We start from the raw sequence: 23,640 nt of genomic DNA on the forward strand, positions 1-23,640 counted from the left end.
ATAAGGCTGCTCCCCCCTCAGGGGGAAGGGATCAACAAGCAGGCCAATCAGATTACGTCAGAGGCAGCATTTTAACAGTAACAATATATTACTGATAATAGAAAAGTTAACTGTTTAAAACAGTAATCGTCACAACATCCTGAATGATTAGAGTCTACTGTAATCAGAACGAATGATGCTAGTACAGCATGAGGCAGAAGCAAGAACCTGGGGTGCCGAATTAAAGGGGAGCTGAACGGTAAAGTCCCCTCGTGTCACTTGAGGGAAGGCTTAGGTTACTTTAACTTGTATAACCTAGGAAACCTGCTAAATTTACTGAATAGGTGTAGCTGCTATATCAAAAGAAGATATAAAACAAAGTCACAAAAAAGTGTGTCTTAAAAACTACAGAAGACAGAAAATGAGAGAGGAACAAAGGAAAACAGAGGGCATGGCAACAGATGGTATTAGTTAGGCCAACTGTAGTAATCACTTCAATTATGAGTGTTCTAAACACAGGCATTGAAAGAGAAAGCTATCTGGGTGGGTGTTAACAGAACAACAACGAGGTAAACCAAATAAACCTCAAGACCCAACTACATCTTTATAAATAACTGGCAAGTCAACAGGAGAAAATATCCACTCTGCTAATGCTAATTACAGGAAAGCTCCAGCTAGCTCAATTAGTTCAAGACAAAGTAGGCTTTAGAGAAAAAGCAAGGAATGTCACGATTAAGGATGCAGTTCTACAAGAAGACAGAACAGTCCTAATAGACACGTACACATGAGGCAAATTCCAATAGAACTGAACACAAATATAAATTCACTAGTATGATAGTGATTTGAATTAGAAGTGCTGTATGCTGCACGTCACAGGAGGGAAATTAGCAGGCCTACCCCTCAACTGTAAGAACAGTCTGATAAAGGAGACGAAAGATTTTGCATTAATAACTATAATCCTGTAGTACACAGAATTGTATTTTATAGGGCTGCCATAAGCAGTATATAAGTTGGAATGCATAGATAATTATCTGGCAGGTCCTGTTGGTCCATTGCATTTGGGACATGAAAAGCAGTTTGTTTATTTATTTTTTCCTTTTCCCAGTGAGACGTGATAAATTCTCAGTAGCTGCCGAATGACTGAATCTCAATTTTACTACATAGTAATGCTCACCAACATTAACTGTACAGAAGAATAAGTACAGGGACAATGAGACCAGATTCTTAATTTTACATGTCTGTTAATACATAAGATTTACAGGCATCCTCCACTATAAGCCACCTCCCGGCTCAATGACACAGTGAAAAAAATTATAGTGAGTTCGTGGATAGTTCACAGTGTTAAGGTGACATACTGCTTCATTATCAATTAAATCTTCACTTGCTTATCTAAAGCTATTTATAAATTAGATGCAAAGCAAGGGACAGGAATATGATGCAGAAATTAAGAGAAATAAATTTTCAAAAACGTTAAAAATAAATATATGTATATTGTAAAAGTATATTTCTTAATGAATTTTAAAATGGCAGACGTTCGGTAATGTGAATTGCATATTAGGGCTTAGTTAAATCATGTATATACCCAAAATAAGTCAAAATGCAAATACCTAAGAAGTACACTATTAGACAAATCATTCAGTCTAAAAATAAAAAAAAAACATGAGCTTTTATTTATTCAACTTTTCATATGTATAACCTGAATAGCAACTTAAGAGAAACCATATTATTAACTGTCATCACTTTACATTATCCAGTTTAACAATCATCTTCAATTCATTTATTTCCAGGCTGAGTTAAAAAAAAATTGAAATTTCAATTACTTGCATAACACTCTGCATCATACGTTTATGACAAATTATATTGCACTGAGGGGCACTGGCTCATTATATACTGGGGACACTGTTCAGACAGCAGATGACTGTCAATTTTTTCATTCAGGGCTGTTTGCCCAGTAGGCACAACCCTCCTGCCCTGGAACAGGGCACACGGGAGCAGGGATGACTAGCTAATGACCCTGACATTCCTCCTTCTCCACCCAAGTTCTTTCAAATATCACTGTTCGATTTATTAAAATTCATTCTCACCCAACTATTCAAGGAATGGACTGTCAAACGTAAAACACCTCCTCATAGGGCTAGAGTCACTCAATGTCCTTCCAGGCTTCAGACAGGGCAAGGGGAGACATCAGAGTGCTCACCTGGCAAGCGTTATAAAGTAGCTGGTGCTCCAGTTTTTTAATACCTAGAATCTGCTGGAACATTTCATAGAGCTGCTCCTTGCTCAGAATCAGCTCAGACACGGCGCTCAGGGTCATCCTGTTTGGCTGTTTGCACAAATCTTCTTCTCCCCTGTAAATGGCATCATATTTGGCTATCCATGAGCTCAGCACCGTCTCTTTGCTCAGGCCGTCTATTTCCGGCAAGCTGCGTACACGTTTTTCTATGTTTTTCTTAAACACCTCTCTGAAATCGTTAGCTGAGCATCCTCCACTCTGAACCATTCTGGCCACTCGGTCGCTCTTTAGAAAAACCTGAAAAACAGAACCAAACACATCTTTAGTTAGACATGGGCACTCACACCTATGCTTTGAGCAATCTAGCCGGGGCACAAAATGTTCTGCCCTGGCTCAAAATGTTCTATAACGCATGCACAATACATGGTAACTTATGAGAGGAGGCCCAAATCTAAACAGCTGGCAGCTTGGGAGTGGCAGTAAGAGTCCTGAGCAAGCTCTGAGGTAACCTACATATCTCTCACTGGAAGGTCAGGGAAACATATACAAAAGGCTTCTCTAAAGCAGACGGACTCCCAGTGTTTATGAACAGTGGCTTTGAAAGCAGACTCAAGGGTTCTGCCATCTCTCTTTTGCAGCCTGAGAACTCAGTGCCACGAGTCAGTCAATACACACAAAGTCCCTGCCACTCTTACTTAGAACGTCCCAACATTAGACACCAGAGAAAATAAACCTCTGTTGTATATCTCTCCACCCCTCTCTCATCAGCCTCCCACCCTTGTTATTCTCACTCCAATGGTTAAAAAAGTAGCTGGAAATTCATGGCCAATCAGTACATATATCTTGGAGTGCCAGAGACCTCTTGAGCACAAGAGGGTTGGAATGCCAACAGATTCATAGACCCACACTTGAAGACAGTAAATAGCCAATGGAACTGTTAACCCCAAGTACTTCATGACAGAGTCTGTGATATTTGTCCTTTTCTCTGATTTCATCAACTCCCCAGTTTCTTAACACTTGTCTTGTAGCTACAAGGAATGGATGTGAGGAGGGGAAAATACCTGTAAGACAGTTTTAAGTTTCCACTACTACTAGGTAAGAATATAGCAATCTAATATTCAGTAATATTCAGTAACATAATCAATTAAAATATATAAAAGATAGATTCATGCAGCACATATTGGCAGACTGGCACTAATAACGTTATATTTTGAAGAGACACAAGATCCTACTCTTCTACATTATGGATATAAAGACCATTAGAGATTATTAAACAACTGTTTTGTCAACAATATGACCATGAACCCAACCATTTTGTCAGGGATACTTATAACATGATACTGCTATTGTCCCTTTCTTCTTCTTCTTCTTCTTCTTCAGTGACACAAGCTTCTTCTAGAAGAGACTGAAAAACTAATGCAGATACCATGTGTTTCATGCTGCTATTATGCTTATAGGATGAAAATGTCAATGAAAAGTTATTTGTGGGAGCACTATTTCTAATTGTCTGAGAAAGCGCCAGATTGATTTCCAAAGTGGTTGTACAAGTTTACATTCCCACCAGAAGTGGAGGAGGGTTCCCCTTTCTCCACATCCTCTCCAGCATGTATTGTCACTTGAGTTTTTTATCTTAGCCATTCTGATAAGTGTAAGGTGAAATCTCAGGATCACTGTGATTTGCATTTCCTTGATGACCAAGGATGTTGAGCATATCTTTAAGTTTTTCTCAGCCATTTGATATTCCTCTATCGAGAATTCTCTGTTTAGCTCTGTACCCCATTTTTTAATTGGATTACTTGAATTGTTGGTGTTTAACTTCTTGAGTTCTTTATATATTCCAGATATTAGCCCTCTGTCAGATATAGGGTTGAAGAAGATCCTTCCCAGTCTGTAGGCTGTTGTTTTGTTCTGATGACAGTGTCCTTTGATTTACAGCTTTTTAGCTTTTTTTTTTTCCATGAGGTCCACAAGGACAGCAACAGAACCACAAAATCTAGGCCCAGGGGTTTTTTCTGAGACTGATATTCCAACCAAGGACCATGCATGGAGATAACCTAGAACCCCTGAACAGATGTAGCCAATAGCAGCTCAGTTTCCAAATGGGCGGCCTAGTAAGGGAAACAGAAACTGTCTCTGATGTGAACTTAGAGGCTGGCTCTTTGATTACCTCTCCCGAGTCGGGAGTAGACTTACTAGACCACAGAGGAAGACAATGCAGCCAGTCCTGATGAGACCTGATAGGCTAGGTCAGAAGGAAGGGAAGGAGGACTGGGGGAGGGTCATGGGAGGAGAAGAAGAAGGGAGGGTAGGGTAGGATGGGATGGGTTGAGGAAGAAAACTACAGCTGGGATACAAAGTGAATAAACTGTAATAAAAAATAAGTAAGTAAATAAGAAGATATTTGTGTGTGTATATCATGCTTGTGGGGTTGTGAGCCCCTCTGCATATCTGTGAACAGAGAAGCATATCAGGCATCTTTTCCACTCTCTACCTAGCCCTCCTCCCCTACCAACTGACGCCAGCCTATGTAGTCTCATCAGGACTGCCTGCATCCTCTTCTTCTGTGGCCTGGCAAAGCTGCCTTGCCAGGGAGAAGTGATCAAGGAGGAGGCTATAGAGTCCATATGAGAGATAATCTCTGCCCCCTTACTAGGGAACCCAAATAAAGACGGAGCTGCCTATTGGCTGCATCTGAGCAGGAGCCCTCTGTTCTCTCCATGCATGGTCCTTGGTTGGGGCATCTGCAGGCCCCTCTGGACCCAGATTTTTTGGTTCCGTTGGTCTTCTGGTGGAACTTCTGTCCCCTCTGGGTCCTTCTGTCTACAACTCTTCCATAAGACTTCCTGCATTCTGCCCAAAGTTTACTATGAGTCTCAGCATCTGCCTCAATCCCCTGGTTGGGTAGAATCTTTCAGAGGACATCCATGGTAGGCTCCTGTCCTGTTCCCTCTCTTCAGCCCCGCTTCTGGTGTCTATTCTATTTGCCATCTGGAAGAGAATTAAACATCCTCCCTAGGGTCTTCCCTGTTACTTAGCCCCTTTAGGCATGCAGACTGTAGTATGGTTATTTATCCTGTATTATATGGCTAATATCCACTTATTAGTGAGTATATACCATGCTTGTCTTTTTGAGTCTGGGTTGCTTCACTCAGAATGATCTTTTCCAGATCCATCCATTTGCCTGAAAATTTCATGATGTCCTTGTTTTTAATAGCTGAGTAGTATTGCACTGGGTAGATATACCACATTTTCTTTATCCATTCTTTGGTGAGGAACATTTGGGTTGTTTCTAGTTTCTGGCTATGACAAATAAAGCTGCTATGAACATAGCTGAGTAAATGTCCTTGTATGGTGGAGCAGCTTTTGGGTATACACCCAGGAGAGATGTAGATGAATCTTGACGTAGAGCTGACCTGTATTTTCTGAGAAAGCACCAGATTAATTTCCATAGTGGTTGTAAAAGTTTGCACTTCCACCAGCAATGCAGGAGTGGGGAATGACATTTCTTGAGTATGCATGGTGTTGTCTCTCTTTTTTTTTTTTCTCATATAATACTGCCTCTCTTTATATTGGCAGTGAATACAAATAAATCTTGTATTTATATATTACACATAAAATCACAGTTATATCATGAGACCTATCAATTACATATGATTATATTTTAATTAGTACACTAAACTGCATACATATGTATATATAACTTTGAGTATAACTATTTCTAAAGTTGGATATATAGAAGCCAAGCAATCAAAGAAATACATTCAGGCTACACCGTTTCATACCATTTTATGAACTATCAATAGAGTGAGCCAGAGGTGACACACTGGTAAAGGAGGGCTTGTTATTAATTGTAGTTAGGTGACACTAACTATGGACAGCTATTTTTTTTTCAGATGCCCTATGGTGCCTTTTCTGAACACCATCCACACTGGCAAATTCCCAGTAAGTCCTGGAGGCTAGCATCATCATGTGGACTTCAACCCAGAGCTCATAGCAAAGAGATTCACTGTGTGTACCACTATGTAATGTAATAACTCTATGGTTATGCCATGACACACACATTTTAGTGAGGTTTGGTCTTAGGTCTAGGGTTGCTAAAATGGGACTCTCTTCCAGACTACTTTCTTCCTCAGATGCTCTACCTCCTAATTCTAACAGTTTTTATTGTTTTCTTTGCCTATAGTAGTCAACCAATCTTGTTTATGTATTATGGCTTTCAGGTTTAATTATTTTGTTTTTTAGTTAATACAAGAATAGGACTTGTATTGATGATACCAGGTAATGTTGCTTATCTAGAAAATACCTTAAGTTCAGTCTTTTAGAAATGGTGTAATATTTATAAACCCTGACCAGCAAAATATGTATTTATAAATATTTCAGGTCTCACTATAGGAATACCACTGATTTCTCTTGCTCTATATGGGCAGTTATTTTGTTTTGTCACTCTATGGTCTAATATATATCCAAGACCTAGACTCCCCCTAAGTAACTCTAGTTTTGAAGCAAAGGCATGACCAAACATTGTTGCTAAATTGTTTTCTTCTATCAAAATATAACCAAGGCTGCACTAACTCCCTCCAACTACATAACTGATATTTGCTAACTGGTAACAAAATGCTAGGATTCTGCTAAGTGTCTGTGGCATACAGATGAATCCATCAAAGACTAAACTCCGACAATCTCATGCTCCCTAAGGAGAAAAGATTAAAAGGAAAAGGAAATAGGGCAAGAGAGATAACAGACACTCATACAAAAAGAGGAAAAACAAAGGAAATGAAGTTAACAACTCTTGTGGAAAGTCAGAACCAGGCAGGGAGCAGAGAAAGAGCCCAGAACAGAAAAAAAAGGACCCCTGTCTTCAACAGCCTGTGAATTGTGTAAAAATAAAAGAGACAGTTAAACACAGTTTAAGGAAAGTAAATAAGTGGTAGCAAGAAGAATAGAAGAATAAGACATTAAGATATCAAAGGGAAATTTGAGAACTTTCCTACTATATACAGATATTAAACATGAGTGTAGCAAGTATTTTAACCAGGAATACCACTAGAGATCAGATAAGAAAATGGCCTGTGTACATGAGAGAAGTCCAGGTTCTAGCTGATGATGCCATCAGAACTTTGCTTATCAACCTGAATAGGTAGGGAATCATCTAAGAGAAATGCCTCTTGGTGGGTCTGGAGAATGGTTCTTAGAAACATGAAGTGAGAAGGAAAGGCCTTCCTGAGTGGGCAGCACTTCTCTGAGAGGGCACTCTAAACAAAAAGAGGACAGAGGGGAAAAGCAGTGCTGATTTTGCCTGTAGGCTTTCATTCCTTGCTGGTAAATACATCTATTCAGTTGCTGCTGTGACTGTTAATAAACTTTGCTGACATTAGAAGCTACTGTCCTCAGCCTTCCAATAGACACTAGACCAGAAACTCCCAGACAATATCCCAGGCTCTCATTGTTAAATGAGAGCTACTGAGTCATCCGGCCTCACAGCCTGAGCAGCCACAAGGTTCTCATCCCCTCCAGTGCATGGCCTGTTGGCCCGTTCCATGTCACATAGGCCAACCTAATAAATCCCTATTGTAACATATGTTCATTTTATCGGTTCTGTTCCTCTAGAGACTCCTAATGCAGGGGGCATCTGTGGCTAGATTACCTAGTGTTAACAGATTAAGAAGTGTGTTTCAAACAGAGGTGCCAGCCAGAAAAGTAAATGGCAAACTACTGGAGCTGAGATAGAGAAAAGTGATCAGAAAAAGACAGCAGACTTGAAGGACTAGTACAAGAGCTACAGGGCTCAAAGAAGGTGAGGCAGGAAGGAGCAAACATGGAATGACAGAGTACCTTGGTGAGCTACAAGATATGGAAACTAAGGTGGCAAAATAGGATTTTCATTTTTTTTCTAACTATAATAAAAAATAAAGATGGAAGAATGTATATACCTACATAGTTTTGGTCAAAAAATATGATAATAGTACAGTGAAGAACAAAAGTTTAAAATAATCTACATTTAAATGGCTATAAAACTAAATAAACACACACATATCCAGTAGAGGTGAGGACAAACAAGGAAAGAGAAAGAAAAAAAAAAAACCCACTCATACTAGCAGCTGCAAAAAACACTCATACTAGCAGCTAAGGCAGGAGACAGCAAGAATGAACCAGAAGCCTCTAGAAGAAACAGATCAAATTAAAACAGATCTGTTTGCTGTTTCTAGCTCCTAGGTCACCTTGAGCAGAGAGCATTTACCAGAGTGAAGTTGAAGAACCGTCTACAGGAGGGAGCAAAAGCAGACAAGACACAATAACATTTGGACAGGAAGCCCCCTACACTGTGCTTTTAGAAAGTGTGAACGAAAATGAACTGAGAGAAGCAGCAGATGTGAGACTGTGAAACAGCACTTCAAAGGTAGGAAAGGCACGCCAGTAGCACAGAAGGCCCTGTGGAGCATTCAGCTCTGGGTCACTTGTGGGATGAGCTTGTAAGTCTGTGGGCAAAGTGCAGGGAATCTTATGAAAAAAGGGGGAGATGAACGACCTTCCTCCTAGAAGAGAAGATGAACAAGCTCCACAAGGAGAGCAACAGAACCAAAAAATCTGGGTACAGGGGTCTTTGCAGTCACTGATACTCCAACCAAGGACTATTCATGGATATAACCTAGAATCCCTGCACAGATGTAGCCCATGGCAGCTCAGTATCCAAGTGGGTACCCTAGTAAGGGGAACAGGGGCTATCTCTGACATGAAGTTAGTGGCCAGCTCTTTGATCACCTCCCCCTGAGTGGGGAGCAGACTTACCATAACACAGAGGAAGACAATGCAGCCAGTCCTGATGAAGCCTGATAGACTAGGGTCAGATAGAAGGGGAGGAGGACATCCCCTATTAGTGGACTTGGGGAGGAGTATGGGAGGAGAAGAGGAAGGACTGGTGGGATTGGGAGGGCATAAGGGTGGGGGCTACAGCTGAGATACAAAATGAATAAATTGTAATTAATAAAAAATAAATTAATTTTTAAAAAGACTATGGCATTCTTGCTCTTGGTCCTGCGACATGCGACATGTGCCCTGCTGGGAGAGAGTTGCTGTGAAACAAGGACCAAGGTCCTCATTCTAACAGCCCTAATGAACAGTAGTCTGCTCAGAACCACCTCAGTGAACTGGAAAGCTAATTCTTTAGTCCCTGTTGATCTCTGTGGAGCCCGGAGTAGGAGCTGACAACTTGATCTCAGCCTTTTAAGAAACCTTAATATGAACAGCCATGTAGGCTGCTACTGGATTCTTACTTGAGATGAGATAGTTAGTCCTGGCTTTTATGTTAATATTTTCGAAAAAACCTATTATTAAGCAAGGGATACCTGCTTACCCATCCACAAGGTATATGCTTTTATTGCAATTCGTTCTCAGCACCTGAGGGGGCTCTATCCTACCTCTACCTCCCATTCATCATTCTATATCCTCTTATCCTGCTCTTTTCTTTTCACAAAACACTATTTGACATCTATTGATTATATGCCTTGCCAAGGTAGAAGGCATGTACCAACAGAGTTGATTCCATTTTATTTGCATATGAGTCTAAAATCTAAAAAGAGCCTGTCACTTATTAGGAATTAAAAAGGGTTTGTTGAAAGAGTGATGACTACCCAAAGATGGCTGATTCTTCAGTGGAAGAGGAAGTCAGATACAAATCTAGCTGCAGGTGTCCTAAGACAAGGACGGCTGCAGGAGAGACAGCAGAGATGTATATATATGTAACTGAAAGCAGAAGAAGAACTGTGCCACCAAGGCACAAGCTCCAGGCCACAACAGTTTTGTACAGAAGAACAGTTGTCTGGGCTCTGTACGTGGAAGGAAAGGCCTGCTGCCCCGAGGATACATTTCCTTTCCATGTTGGTCACTATGTTATGGCCAGTTCACTATGCTTTCAGCAACTCCACAGAGTGTGGTCCACGAATCCCCATCCACACTGAATGTAAGCTATAGACTGAGACCTCTAACATTACTGGGTCTTCCTCAGCACTTCAACAGCACTTCAGGGTCACAAGTCTCAGTGCAGCTGAAAGCATCTCCCCACACTCACCTTTCCTCCTGCCCTAGGGTCAGGCACCAATTCCTATTTTTTGACACTTGGAAAGCATTCCTGACTTTCCCAATTCCTCCATGCTAATTCTGATAGTACACAACTTGCCACTTTGCTGATCCTACTCCAGGGCTCCTTCAAAAATTCCTTTTATCTTTTCATCTCCCTACAACAGTTCTTTGTGTTTCTTCCTAGGACTGTCAACTGACTCTTCCCTAGCTTACTTGCCTTCGGAGATTTCTGGCAGACACCACCATCACTTTACCAAATGTATTTTCTTCACTGACACCAAAACAATATTAAAACAACAACCACCACCTCAGGTCATTAAACTCAACAGTTTAAGAATAAAATAACCACCAAGGCCTTCATGGTCTTACAAACCATTCCCAATTCTCTATCTCATTTGGATCTCACTCTGCTTGGATCTGTCTCTATGTGCCAATGCTCTAGCCCTGCCCCCGGTCATCCGTAAACTATTTTATCGTCTATTTATCTTCAGATCTCAGATATTCGTCCCCAACCACCCTAGCTTGACTAGATCTTGGTTTATTCATCAAACTCCTTTCTCCTGTAAAGCACTTTTCACATTGCAGCTATCATATAATTAACAATTGGATTCATATGTTGTAATCAATAAATCCCACAAAGTCAGAAAGTGTTTCATCTCACTGTCTCTGGCACCTACGCATCAGGCCCAACACACAGCAAACACTTATAAAATACCCATTGGATGGGCAGGTAAGCTGGGAGCAAGCTGTTGGGAAGAAAAACTGCCTGGTGGTCTAACTCATTCTGTCTCATTCTTTAAATCCACATCATGGTGGTAAGGACTGCTGATTCAGTTTTTCATGCTGTATACAGTGAGGAACAATACTGCAGAGAGAAGTAGGAGAAAAGATGTGAGGAAAGCCTACTACGTGAGAAGAGGAGCCATAGCTTGGGGTGCAGAGCTCGGCGAGAAATGGGAGAGTCCAGCATGTAATCTAATGAGGAAACAAGGGAGACAATGAGAGAATATTAAAAATACAGCAGACTTTAAAGTTGTGAACTCCAGGCACTTTCATAATTCATACATTAATAAACTAAGTTTTCTAGATGTTATAGAAAGAAAGTAGAAGACAAGAATCTTATCCCTCTAAATGGGAGATGAGCAAACATCCCAGAGAAAATGAAGTAGCATAAATATTGTCCAAAGGGAACAGTATGATTCATTTTTCCTAGAAATATAAATTTTGTAGTTCAGTAATCCCAATCATCCGTGCTCTTCTTAAAGAATAAATCATACATGGTTTAAATAAATTTTTTCATATATGATCAATGTGATACTGTGTGACACTTATAGATCAAAACTCATTAAATGTCACATACCTCAACCACTTGTTCTTTCACAGCAAGAGTTATTACCAGCAGGCAAAGTATGGCTACAGTTGAGTCTGGTCACAGAAATGGTTTCTAGTATTTGGGAATGCCACAATTTCTACTGTGCAACACAAGATCAGTTGGGAAATTCTGCTTGAGAGAGTTCAAAGGTACCTGGCTTTAGGCTGAGTGGAAACTGAGCATGTTAAAAAGCATCCACTGATGAAGAGGCACTGTTTCCCTACAGGTATTTCACATGATTGCATTTAATTGGCACAATCACTCTGTGTTTTCTGGCTGGATTATAATTTTCTTTTTCAGACTAAGTAGTTTAAACTGAGAAATGGTAAGACTACGGATATAGTGTCTTTGGGAAAAAGAGTTGGAAACTTAGTATTTGTACTCAGTGATGATCCTATTTTACCTATTTCCAGCACACTCAACAAGATATTCTGTTGGTACTGTCCAACACCCGTGGTATTACCAATCAGTTATCTTCTTGTGAAAATTCCACACAAACCAATTCAGTATGAGTATTATCAACCTAACACTGGAGAGCTTATACCATACTTTACTTTTGTATGTTACTCTCTTTTTTTTACTTGTATGTTTCATTTTAGTGAAATTTAATTTTCTGAGTACCCTGAATGCCACTCTTCACATTCATCTGCCTGGCTCATACACCAGAGACAGAATTGAAATCTTGACAAAGTCACAATGAACTAATAACAAAATTGAACGTGGTGACTATAAAAAACAATGTCTTCAAAGGCCAAGTCTGCTTAGCTGTCCAAATAAGATTTCAAATACACTTTTCTATAGAAGCACTTAATATGCACAATGCTGCTGATCTGAACTGCACATTGCTTCTTTTATTCAAAAGGATTTCATAATGACTAGAAAAACATTATCTTCTTGCCAGATCATTGTGGTGATCTATGATATGGTTTCTGGGAAGGCTGCCAGCATGTCTTCAGTCAGGAAGAGGTTGAGAAAGCACAAGAGACCCACTTATAAGAGAGGCTTCTTCTCCACAGTGATGCCAAATAAAACATTGTCTCGTGAGTTTTATAATTTGTAATGTCCTTGAGGAATCAAATTTAGAATGTTTTTTTTTTTCCTTAAGCTATTTTCAGATGTTATCAACCTGTGAGTTCTGTAACACTGGTGAGTTGAATATCATTAAAAATCAAACTTTTAAAAAAAATTTTGCAGAATACCAACTATATTTGTATTGGGTCACTCTGAATAATCAAATCAGCCAGTGGATTCTCTGATAGCACTCAATACCTTCATTTTCTCCATTCACTATATCTTTCCTAACCTTCCCTTCCCAGTTCTCTTCCATTGTTCCAAAGAATGCATTTGCTATTCTAAGGAAGGGAAACACTTTTTGGTCTTCAATATTCTCTATATGTTCCTTCCCACTAAAGTATATATCAAAGCAAATTGTGTTCTGAGTACAACCATTACTGCTGTGACAATGACATGCATTTGCTTATCCTATGTAGTGGGACAAACTGGGCCACAAACTGATCTGGGTAAACATGGGGACAGTCATCCCAAGAGAGTTTGCAGTCAGATCTCAATGCTAGCTTAGTTAGAAGAGAGAGGTTTCTCTTACGTAGTGAGAGTATATTGTAATGAAGCTAAATCCATTTTATATCCCAGCAGGTTGAGGAAAACAAATTGCTTTTTGGTATAGGTAGGTAGATAGATAGATAGATAGATAGATAGATAGATAGATAGATAGATAGATAGATAGATAGATAGATGGATAGATAGATGATAGAGATATAATCTCTCTCTCTCTGTCTCTACTCTCTCTCTCTCTCTCTCTATATATATATATATATATATATATATAGTGGTGAATGCTTGCTACTGTAGCAAATGGGGGCATGAAAGATATTATATTTATGTGAGATACATAATAGAAAAACAGGGAGATTAGACATTAGCACAAAAATTTTACTGATTTGTGAATCCTAAAGCCTTGGAAACCAACCCCATTCCTTATCAAATGTGAAGAAATCCTCTTAAAACTGACCATAAATAATCTCCTTTACTTAAAAAAGCTAAAGTAGAAAAGAGACACATCTAGACATTTATCAGTAACCTAGAAAGAGTTCACCTAAAAAGATGTTTCCCTACAACAATCCTAAAGCCATACATCAAATCAAAAGCTCTTGGAAGAAACCTAAAGCCCCAAACTGCCAAAATCTCATCACATTTTCTATAGGGACTGAGATGAGCCGCCGTCCACATGCCACTTGAAAAGTATAAAACTTTTAAAAATAGAGCACTACCATCATGCTGTAAATGGAATAGTTCTAAAGCTTTCTTCTAGTGTCAGTTGACAGTCCTTTTCATGTGTTTTGCAACTTACTGATCACCTTCTCTTGCTCAGCCAATGACAAACGTTTTGTGGCTCTCTAAGAACTCAGACTGAAACATAAGAACATTTTATCAAGGCATTTATCATTAAGTAAAAGCACAAAAGAGTAGGTCACTGGACACTACCTGGATTTCCAATCTGTGTGACCCTCAAAGGAGGAAAAGCCACGTGTTCCCAGGGAAAGGGGGAGCAATAACCTGCATTCTTCCCATATCTTATCAAGTGTCTCAGAGGGTGATGAGAGCTTGAGCCCTACTAAAGCTGGGCTACCTTCTGCAAGTTCTATCAAGAAAAGACTTTCTTTTTTTGACTACATTGTAATGGTACAGAAGTGTTTTTTTTTAATTTTTTTATTTTAGATTTTAAATATGGAATAGTTAGAATCTCATAATATGCAGTTGGTAATAAGTCCTTAAATGATTTTTCTTACACGCAATTAAGTATGTCCTCCTTACTTCCATGCTACCAATCTGCCATGTTTCAAATTCAACTGTGCAATTCTGTTCACCTCGTTCTTGCTTGCACTCAGAGCCCCTCTACTTCCCTCATCATCAGGGAAGTTAAAAAGTTAAAGCACGTTAGAAGAATCTGAGTTTTCAAGATGCTATGTGAGATGTAAGGAAGTGCACATGACTCTGGGTCTACTTTATCACCGCTGTCACAGGGGTGATATAAATTTTTAGGAATCATTTTTTTAGAATTAGGTGAGATGAAATAGTTGTCCCTGACATCCATAGGACTGGTCCTGGGATCCATCAGCAATGCTCAGATCTGCAGATGCTCAAATCCTTCACGTAAGAACTGAACTATATGAATGAAACAAGTACATATTCACTTCTACACTACAAGTCATCTCAGTGTGTAACACCTAAAACAATGCAGATCCTATGTAGAAAGCCACTGTTCTGTATTGTTCTATATTGATAAGAGCACTGGAGAAACGGCTCAATGGTTAAGAGCACTGTCTGCTCTTCCAGAGGACCCAGATTCAAGTCCCAGCACCTACATGGCAGCTCAAGGGTGTCTGCAGCTCCAGCTCCAAGTCCAGGTCCTCAACACAGACATACATGCAGAGAAAACACCAATGCACATAAAATGAAAATAAATTATAAAAAGAAAGATAAATTGGGAAAAGAACTTCTTGTAGATCCAAAAGGCACCCCCCACCCCCAGTATTTTCAGTTCATAGTTGCTTGAATCCAGGGATGCACATATGCAGCTTCAGTGACATCCTCACACTAGGTGATGCTCAAAATCTGATCTGTGGTCCACACAGTCACGTGGGCCTCCATAAGCCGACACTCTAGAAACTTCACATGTGATACAAGATCACCAAAATATACAAATTCCACCGATACCTTATTATGAAGATCTTTTAATATACGGAAAAGTGAATAAAGTTATTTTTTTTTGCTACCAACCAATCTAGATACTGTAAATAACACCCCACTCTACTTATTATTTTATACTTACCAACATTAGCTCAACTTTTTATTAAAGACAAACACATGGTTTTGTATCATAATATAGTACACACTGCATTGGAAAGCCAATAAACACTGGCCTTTTGCTTGAGATTCAATGTCTCAAGAAACTCTTTGAGAAGAAGATGTTGTGCCAATGTTGACAGAGAAGCTGGAGAAGATATTCTATAAGCTTCTAAAAGCCAAATTATATTTTCCACAATATTACCAGGACACCAGAGAGCATGTTACTAGCCTCTCCGATCCTAGGTTTATAAGGCATGAACTGTGAAGGTGGCAAGTTATTTACACTTCATAATCCAAGGATCTTCAGCTGAGGAATGAAGTTCCAAAATTCAAAATGAAAAAAAAGTTCAGCAAAGTAAATCAATCTTAAAAGCAAACAGTTCTTTAAGCTCAAGAGAAATGAACTCCAAACTTGCTGTTGAATGGCTTTTCCAGTTTGTAATATGTAGTTATTTATTTTTCCACCAGATGGCAACTCTGTATGGAAAACAATATTATTGTTTTTTTAATCCTAGAAACTGATTCTCAAAATTGTGAGGGACCCAGAAGTTGTAAATTCGCTCACCACCACCAGCACCAGCAGCACCAGCAGCATGACCACCACCATGGTGATGACACCAACATTTATCAAGCTCCTCAGAGAAAGTCAAACTTTGCATGATGAATACTCAGTGGTCAGAACTAACTTCTCAAAATTCTGTTTCCAGGTGGCAACACTCTCTCTATAGCTGACATTTTTCAACTGGTACTGAGCTCTGTAGTAACAAACTGTAAATCTGTTCCCAGGACACCCTATAAGTGTTTAACGGTAACTAACACCCTCCATTGGCTTCCGGGTAAAATATGCCTCAGGTGTCCCTCAGGGTACTAGAGCATCTGCCCACCCTCCTGGCTCTTCATAGCAGACAACGGGTTTTGTGTGAATTGCATCATTTGTTCCTTTCAGGTCTGTTCTAGTTTGCTTTCTGTTGCTGTGATAAACAGTGACCAAAAGCAATTTGGGGAGGAATGGATTTATTTGGCTTAGATTTTCCAGGTCACAAACCATCTTTGAAGGCCATTATGGCAGGGAGTCAAAGGAGCAGAGGCAGGAATCATGGATGAATACTGTTCACTGGCTTATTCCCATGGCTCACATTCAACCAGCTTTAGCCCATCCAAGTACTAGCCAAGCCAAACCGATCTGGATAGCTCAGATAAGATCAAATGTGTTTCGAGTATTGTGGGCATAGATTTCGCTGCTGGCATTCTAATCCAGGACCACCAGCTCAAAGGTGATGCCACCACTGTAGGCTAGGTAGGTCCTCCGTCCTCAATCAAAACTAAAAAAATAAAAAGGCTCAGCAGTTAGGAGCACTGGCTGTTCTTCCAGTGGAAGGGGGTTTGATTCCTGACACCTATATGACACCTTATAACCTTTTGCAACTCAAGTCCCAGGTCATCTGATGGCCTCTTCTGGCCTCCATGGGCACCATATAAACACTGGTGCACAGACATACATGCAGACAAAACACTCATTCAAGAAAACGCACTACTCATAATGCCCACAGGCCATCTGATAGAGGCACCCCGTCCAAACCGCATTGCTAACCTTAAGGCCAAACTTTCCTCTTCTAGTGGGAGCTGCACAGTTATGTGTGTCATGCACCAATTTTGTTTCTCAGTTATTTTCTGTCATTCTGATTTGGAAGTTCCAATCTTCCTAAAATCCATGAATTTTTCTCACAACTTCCTCAGCAGTTGTGTCAGCGGTGGCAAATAAAGGAGCCAGCAATGTGAGCTGGGAGAAGCATTTACACGCGTGAATCAGACCAATTGCTCACTTGAAATGTGCTTAAATTTATCTAAAAACTTAGTGTGCTAATAGCAGCTGCTTTAATATTCATAGTTATTCTCACTTAGTTCTGATTACAAGTGTGTGATGCATTCTAGCTACAAGAAACAGGTCCTCTGATTAGATAAGATTCTTTTTTAAATTTTTTTATATTTTTATTTTTTATATTGATTACAGTTCATTTACTTTGTATCCCAGCCATAGCCCCCTCCCTCATTCCCTCCCAATCCTACCCTCCCTCCATCATCTCCTCCCTGCTCTCTCTCTAAGTCCACTGATAAGGGAGGTCCTCCTCCCCTTCCATCTGACCCTAGCTTATCAGGTCTCATCAAGACTGCAATATCCTCCTCCTCCTAGCAAGGCTTCTCCTCCCTCAGAGGTAGGCGGGGGAGTTGAAGAGCCAGCCACTGAGTTCATGTCAGAGACAGTCCTGTTTCCCTTACTAGGGTACCCACTTGGATACTGAGCTGCCATGGGCTATGTCTGAGCAGGGGTTCTAGGTTATATTTATTCATGGTCCCTGGCTGGAAAATCAGTCTCAGAAAAGACCCCTGTGCCCTGATATATTTGGTCCTTGTGGAGCTCCTGTCCTTTCCAGGTCTTACTAACTCCCCCTTCTTTCATATGATTCCCTGCACTCTGCCGAAGGTTTGGTTATGAGTCTCAGCATCTACTCTGATACACTGTTAGGTAGAGTCTTTCAGAAGCCCTGTATGGTAGGTTCCTGACGTGTTTCTTGTTTTCTCCTACTTCCAATGTCCATCTCATTTATCTTCTAAGTGAGGATTGATCCTCTTACACCAGGTCCTCCTTCTTGTTTAGCTTTTTTAGGTATACAAATTTTCTTAAACTCAAATGTGCACCAGTGCCAGTAGGGGACTCACTGAAAGCATACAATGGATCATCAGGGTTTCTGACTGCAAGTTTACCTAAGTGAAACCTAAGACAGGGTGTAGCTGATGCCAATTGTCATTGCCCTAAGGGAGAATCACCATGGCTCTGAGGTGTTCTCTGGGGAAAGAAAATAAATTCAAGTAAATTAATAGAGATGGCATATATTCTTTTTGGAAAGATCTGTGTTTTATGCCTGAACCTAAAACAACTCATATCAAACAGCAAGGGAATTATGAAAATTGCTACCCTTTCAGACTTCATTGAGAAAGGCACCCCACATCAAACCCCCTTAAGTAAATAACTGCTTTTCATACAAGAGACCTAACAACCTTTTGGTCCGCACTGCCAGTGTCTTTAGCTGGGGTTTTCTTCCATAGTCCTATCCCTTAAGCTTTCAAAATTGTGTTCATGCTAATAATTTCTCCCTTACTTAAAAACTGAAGTATTGGTAGAGTAGGAGTAAGAACAGTGACTATTTCCTTTTAATCTGATTCTATTAGGTTACATTTCCAGCTCTTATCACCTAGAAGTTCCAGTATGTCCTCAATTTGGCATTCTTGCAATTTGTACATACGTATACAAACATACACACACACACACACACACACAAACATACATACACATACACACACAAAATATACTTGTTGTCTTCCATTTTGGTGAATATTATTGTTATAACCTAGAAACACACCAAAAAAAAAGGGAGGTCAAGCCTGATTCTTCACTGTTCTTCAACTACTCCTGCCCCATCTCAGTCCATAGTGTATTTGCTACATTGTAGATAAATGGAGAATGACAATTACAGGAGAGGCTTTGAAATCAGTGTTACCTTGGACATCAAAAAGGAATATGGAAAAATTTATATATGTTGAGACAACTCACCCATCTACCTATTATTGCCTTAGCCCACACTTTCATACATTGTTTATTCTTGAATTTCCTGTCTCATTCAAAATTGTATTGGACATTCAATCTTCCTTATGAAACATTTGTTCCAACAGTTCCTTCCCATAGAATGAAGTTATTTATTACATCCTCTCTTTATCTCATTCTCTCTCTCTCTCTCTCTCTCTCTCTCTCTCTCTCTCTCTCTCTGTGTGTGTAAGTATATAAACTACAGGGTACCTTTGTAAAATAGGTTCTCTTTTCACTACGTGGGCCCAGAGATAAAACTCAGGCTGTCAAGCCTTTACCTACTGCACCATCTTGCTAGTACTAAGAATTAGTTTTTCAAGAAGTACTTCTACCTCAAATATTATTTTTAGGAGGCATTCTTTGTTTCTCCTTGTGAAACCATCTCTAATATCCAGAAGCCTGTTTCAATCCTTCTCCATGAAGCTTAACTCTTTCTAAATAGATATTTTGATTTCTACATAAATACTTCCATAAAGTGAAATCAAGTCATCATAAATGAAGTTAAATAGACAAGGCTCTTTGCCCCAACCCTGTGCCTAGTTCCCAATCTAGTGTACAGCTGGAAGACCCCAAACAACTTTACAAAGACTGGGCCATCTTGGCTGAGAAATGCAAGCGCAGCAGGGGCACTGAGCCTTTAACTCTTCTCCATTTTGGATATAAAGCCTAGGCTTAGAAGTACTGCTCAACCAAAAATGGGGAAGTGGGTTCAAAGGTTATTCACGTTCAATAGGAACAAACATCTTGTAAAAGGTAAGACTCCCAACAACTCCCAACTCCGTAGGTGGCTGGTGTGGAGCTGGAGCATTAAAAGCAGCCATTTTGGGTGATGAAGAGCAAATGATACTATGAAAAAGGGCTTAGGGGAAACTCACAGTGGCAGTTGGATGGTAAAACAACCTTAAAATCTGATTCTGTATCATGCGGAGAAAGAACAAGAGTCAGGGTGGCCTAGGGAGATCCTTGTTAGAATGACAGCAGCAAGCCTGCTGGAGAGGTGGAGACAGCAGGTTAACCTGATTCCAAGAGGAAATTCTGAGAGTGGTGTTCTAAGTTGGCAAGTTTTCGAAGACAACAGAGTTCAGGATGTAGCAAAACAATATTGATGAGAGCTGGAGAGATGGCTCAGTCAGTATACTAGTGATCATACAAACACAGGGACTGACATTTAATCCCCAGAACCCATGTTAAGGAAAAACAAACAAACAAAAAGTCTGAACCATAATGCATCCCTATAATTCCAGCTGGGGAGACAGTGACAGCAAAATCTTTATGGCTTGATGGCTTAGCAGTCTAGCCAAATCAGTGAGCTCTGGGTTCTGTGAGAGACCTTGTCTCAAAGTAAGAGGGAAAACAACTGACAAAGGCGCCTGACATGAATCTATGCAGGCGCATGCATATGCAGCCACCTCTCCTTGAAAACCTTCTTCCCTGAGATATCACACACACAACACACTCAGACCGCACGCACACACCACGCATATACAAACCACACCGCGCACAGTAATCACACAGAGCAAGAAATGGCTGAGAGGGAGATGGAATCACAAGAGTGCAGAAGTTTCTAAAACCAGAGTATCCTTCGGGATCAACAATGGCGTACTTAAGCTGATCGTGCACATAGTCCGCTCTTGGCCTGTCAGAGAGGCTCCTCTGGGAAGAGAGGTGTTAGGAGTGGGTGTACCTGTGAAAACGGGATGCCGGGACAGGAACATTGGAGGAACAACCCTAACGATTCTGGGTTGGCAGATCATATGCATTATGTAAATGCATGCCTCTCCCCAAGCCTCAAATAAAATCTCGCTTTGTTGAAAACCAGGTATGTTTTCAGATAGTCATACATAGTCCTACGGTAGCAGATGATGTAACAATTTCGCAACAGTAAGACCTTAACATTGAAAACCACAGTAATTACAAAAGCAGCATGCGTAAAAAAAAAAAAAAAAAATCCAGGAGGTACTTATTGCTGAACAATGAAATAGAAGGATGGAATCTCCATTCTAATGATGGATTGTCAGAAACAACATGGAAAGGCTTTGCTTTGCCTTTCAGGGTTCCCCCGACTCCGAGATTCCTCATCTGGATTCTTGTTTGCTGTTTCAATAACCAGATGTCTGGAAAATGACCACTTTAAGAATATAATGTGCCCACCAGGCCAGCTGGCTCTCTGGGTCACTGAGCCCTACAAAGAAAGGGCTCACACTTTTACAAACAGCTGTTGACCTGCATTTATTTTTAGAATCATTACAACATTTCTACAACAAGATGAAAAGATGTTATCACTTTGGTTTATGTTTAATGAGTACTATTCAGTCATGTAATCACAGGAAAAATATATTAGAAATGTTACTTGTAGAAAAACATTGAACAATTTGTCCCACTAATGATGGGGAAAAAAATTTCAATTTTATTTAAGAAAAAATCAACATCCTACTGATTACTGGAGGTTGGGGGGGGCAGGAAAACAAACACTGACTACTGAAGAATTCCAAAGACTTAGATATACATATAAGATGGAAAAATCTAAAGGAAAACTGATTATGCTATTTACATTGTGGCAAAATATTATAAATTCCAGGACCATATCATCAAGCAACATATACGAGCATTACTGGTCCAAGACAAAATGGCACTGCCTATACTGCAGGTAAAAATTTGACTACAACAAATATCTAACATTGTAATAAATGGTGAACAGAACAGCGCTGACTCCAGGTCCTGATCACTAAATTCAAAATAGAATAAGCCTGGAGTAAAAGTGCCCTATGGATTTGTTTACAACAGGTGCTTAGAAGGTCAGACCAAAGCTGCTGTTCTGTGCTGAGGAAGACAGTAGCTCTGCCCGGCTCCAGTCTCACCGTCAGGTACAGAGACGACCACGTACCCACAGTTTCCAAGTTCACAGACCTGACCCTCCTTTCCTACCTCCAATACAAACCATAGCCAGCTTTAAAAGAATTCACACAAAATTCTTGAGCCACAAAGAGGATGGACATCAGAAGAAAAAGAAAATAGGAAACAACCTCGGAACCTGCCACAGAGGGCCTCTGAAAGCTTCTGCAGCATAGACTGTCAAAGCAGATGCTGAGCCTGATGGACAACTGATGGGCAGAGTGAATGGAATTTTATGTAAGAAGTGGGAAATAGTAAGAGCTGGAGGGGACGGGAACTCCACAAGCAGAGCAACAGAACAAGATAATTTGAACACAGGGAACTTCCCAGAGACTCATACTCCAACCAAGGACTATTCGTGGAGATGACCTGGAACCCCTGCACAGGTGTAGCCCATGGCAGTTCAGTGTCCAAGTGGGTTACATAGTAATGGGAAGAGGGACTGCCTCTGACATAATCTGATTGGCCTGCTCTTTGATCACTTCCCCCTGAGGGGGGAGCAGCCTTATCAGGCCACAGTAGAGGACAATGCAGCCACTTTTGATGAGAACTGATAGACTAAGATCAGAAAGAAGAGGAGAACCTCCCCTATCAGTGGACTTGGGGAGTGGCATGCATGCAGAAAGGGGAGGGAGGGTGGGATCGGGAGGGGAGGAGGGAGGGGCGGAGGGAGGGGCTTATGGGGGATACAAAATGAATAAAGTGTAATTAATAAAAAATTTAAAAAAAATTCTTGAGCCACACGCCATATGCTGTTTAATGTTATCTCTCCATACTAGCAAAAGTATCTTTTGCTAAGTGAAACTAAGATGAATGAGTACCTTGTTCACTATGGATATTGTGACCTCATGGAAATATGTGAAGAGCTTCAGCGATCCTAGTGCTTTGGCTTCAGAAAATGCCAAAGTACCAGACAGAAAGATTTCTAGATGTCACTTCTTTTAGGCAGTGGTGTTTGTGGTGTTGGAAATGGAACCCAAGGCCTGTGGCTGCAAGTACTCTGGTACAGCCCCAGCCCCAACCTCATCATCTCCACAGCTTAAATGAAAATCACTGGCGCCAGTCAGAGTCCTAGATCCCAGTGGCCAACATGGAGTCTACAGACATCAGCCCGTCTGTTCAGGATTCAACCATCCAAGAAGAGTTCCTGTAGAGTCAGTCTCCTGAGTCCTTCTTTATCTAATATGACGCTAGGTACTATATGGAATGACTTCAGTCCCAAGAAAACACTGAAAATTCAGTTCCTGCTAAATCCTTCAGTAAGCCTGCCGGTATATGCAATTAACAGTCAAACTTTCCTAGGGCCCGGAACACAGAGGCCTGTATGTAACAGGAAGATGCGGCCTCACCCTGGCATCTGCCCGAGTTTTGCCGTATCTTGGCTATGTCGGCCCTGCATGGATGCCCTTCCTCCTTTAACAGTCTCCCTTGGGTTACTCTGCAGCAAAGTGCTGACCTTCTGCATGGAAAAACTCACAGAATTCATACTCATTCGTTTCTCTAGCACTGTCCCATAACTCAAAAATCCAGTGTTTCCCCGAGAGTTCAAAGGCTCATGGAAATTATGCTAAACTACTG

At 40.5% G+C, this 23,640-nt stretch overlaps 1 protein-coding gene across 8 annotated transcripts in view; it reads right to left on the bottom strand.

Annotated features, from left to right (window-relative positions):
- Cadps2 (calcium dependent secretion activator 2) overlaps positions 1 to 23,640 on the bottom strand; it is a 486,122-nt gene that overhangs the window by 288,921 nt on the left and 173,561 nt on the right. For all 8 annotated transcript variants that reach the window (XM_055608125.1, XM_055608124.1, XM_055608126.1 and 5 more), the window contains exon 3: positions 2,177 to 2,509. In XM_055608125.1, coding sequence (XP_055464100.1) covers positions 2,177 to 2,509 — 333 coding nt within the window. The remainder of the gene's footprint in view (positions 1 to 2,176; positions 2,510 to 23,640) is intronic.

The sequence above is a fragment of the Psammomys obesus genome, unplaced genomic scaffold (genome assembly GCF_907164565.1).
Source record: "Psammomys obesus unplaced genomic scaffold, mPsaObe1.curated_primary_1811, whole genome shotgun sequence".
Lineage (NCBI taxonomy): Eukaryota > Metazoa > Chordata > Mammalia > Rodentia > Muridae > Psammomys > Psammomys obesus.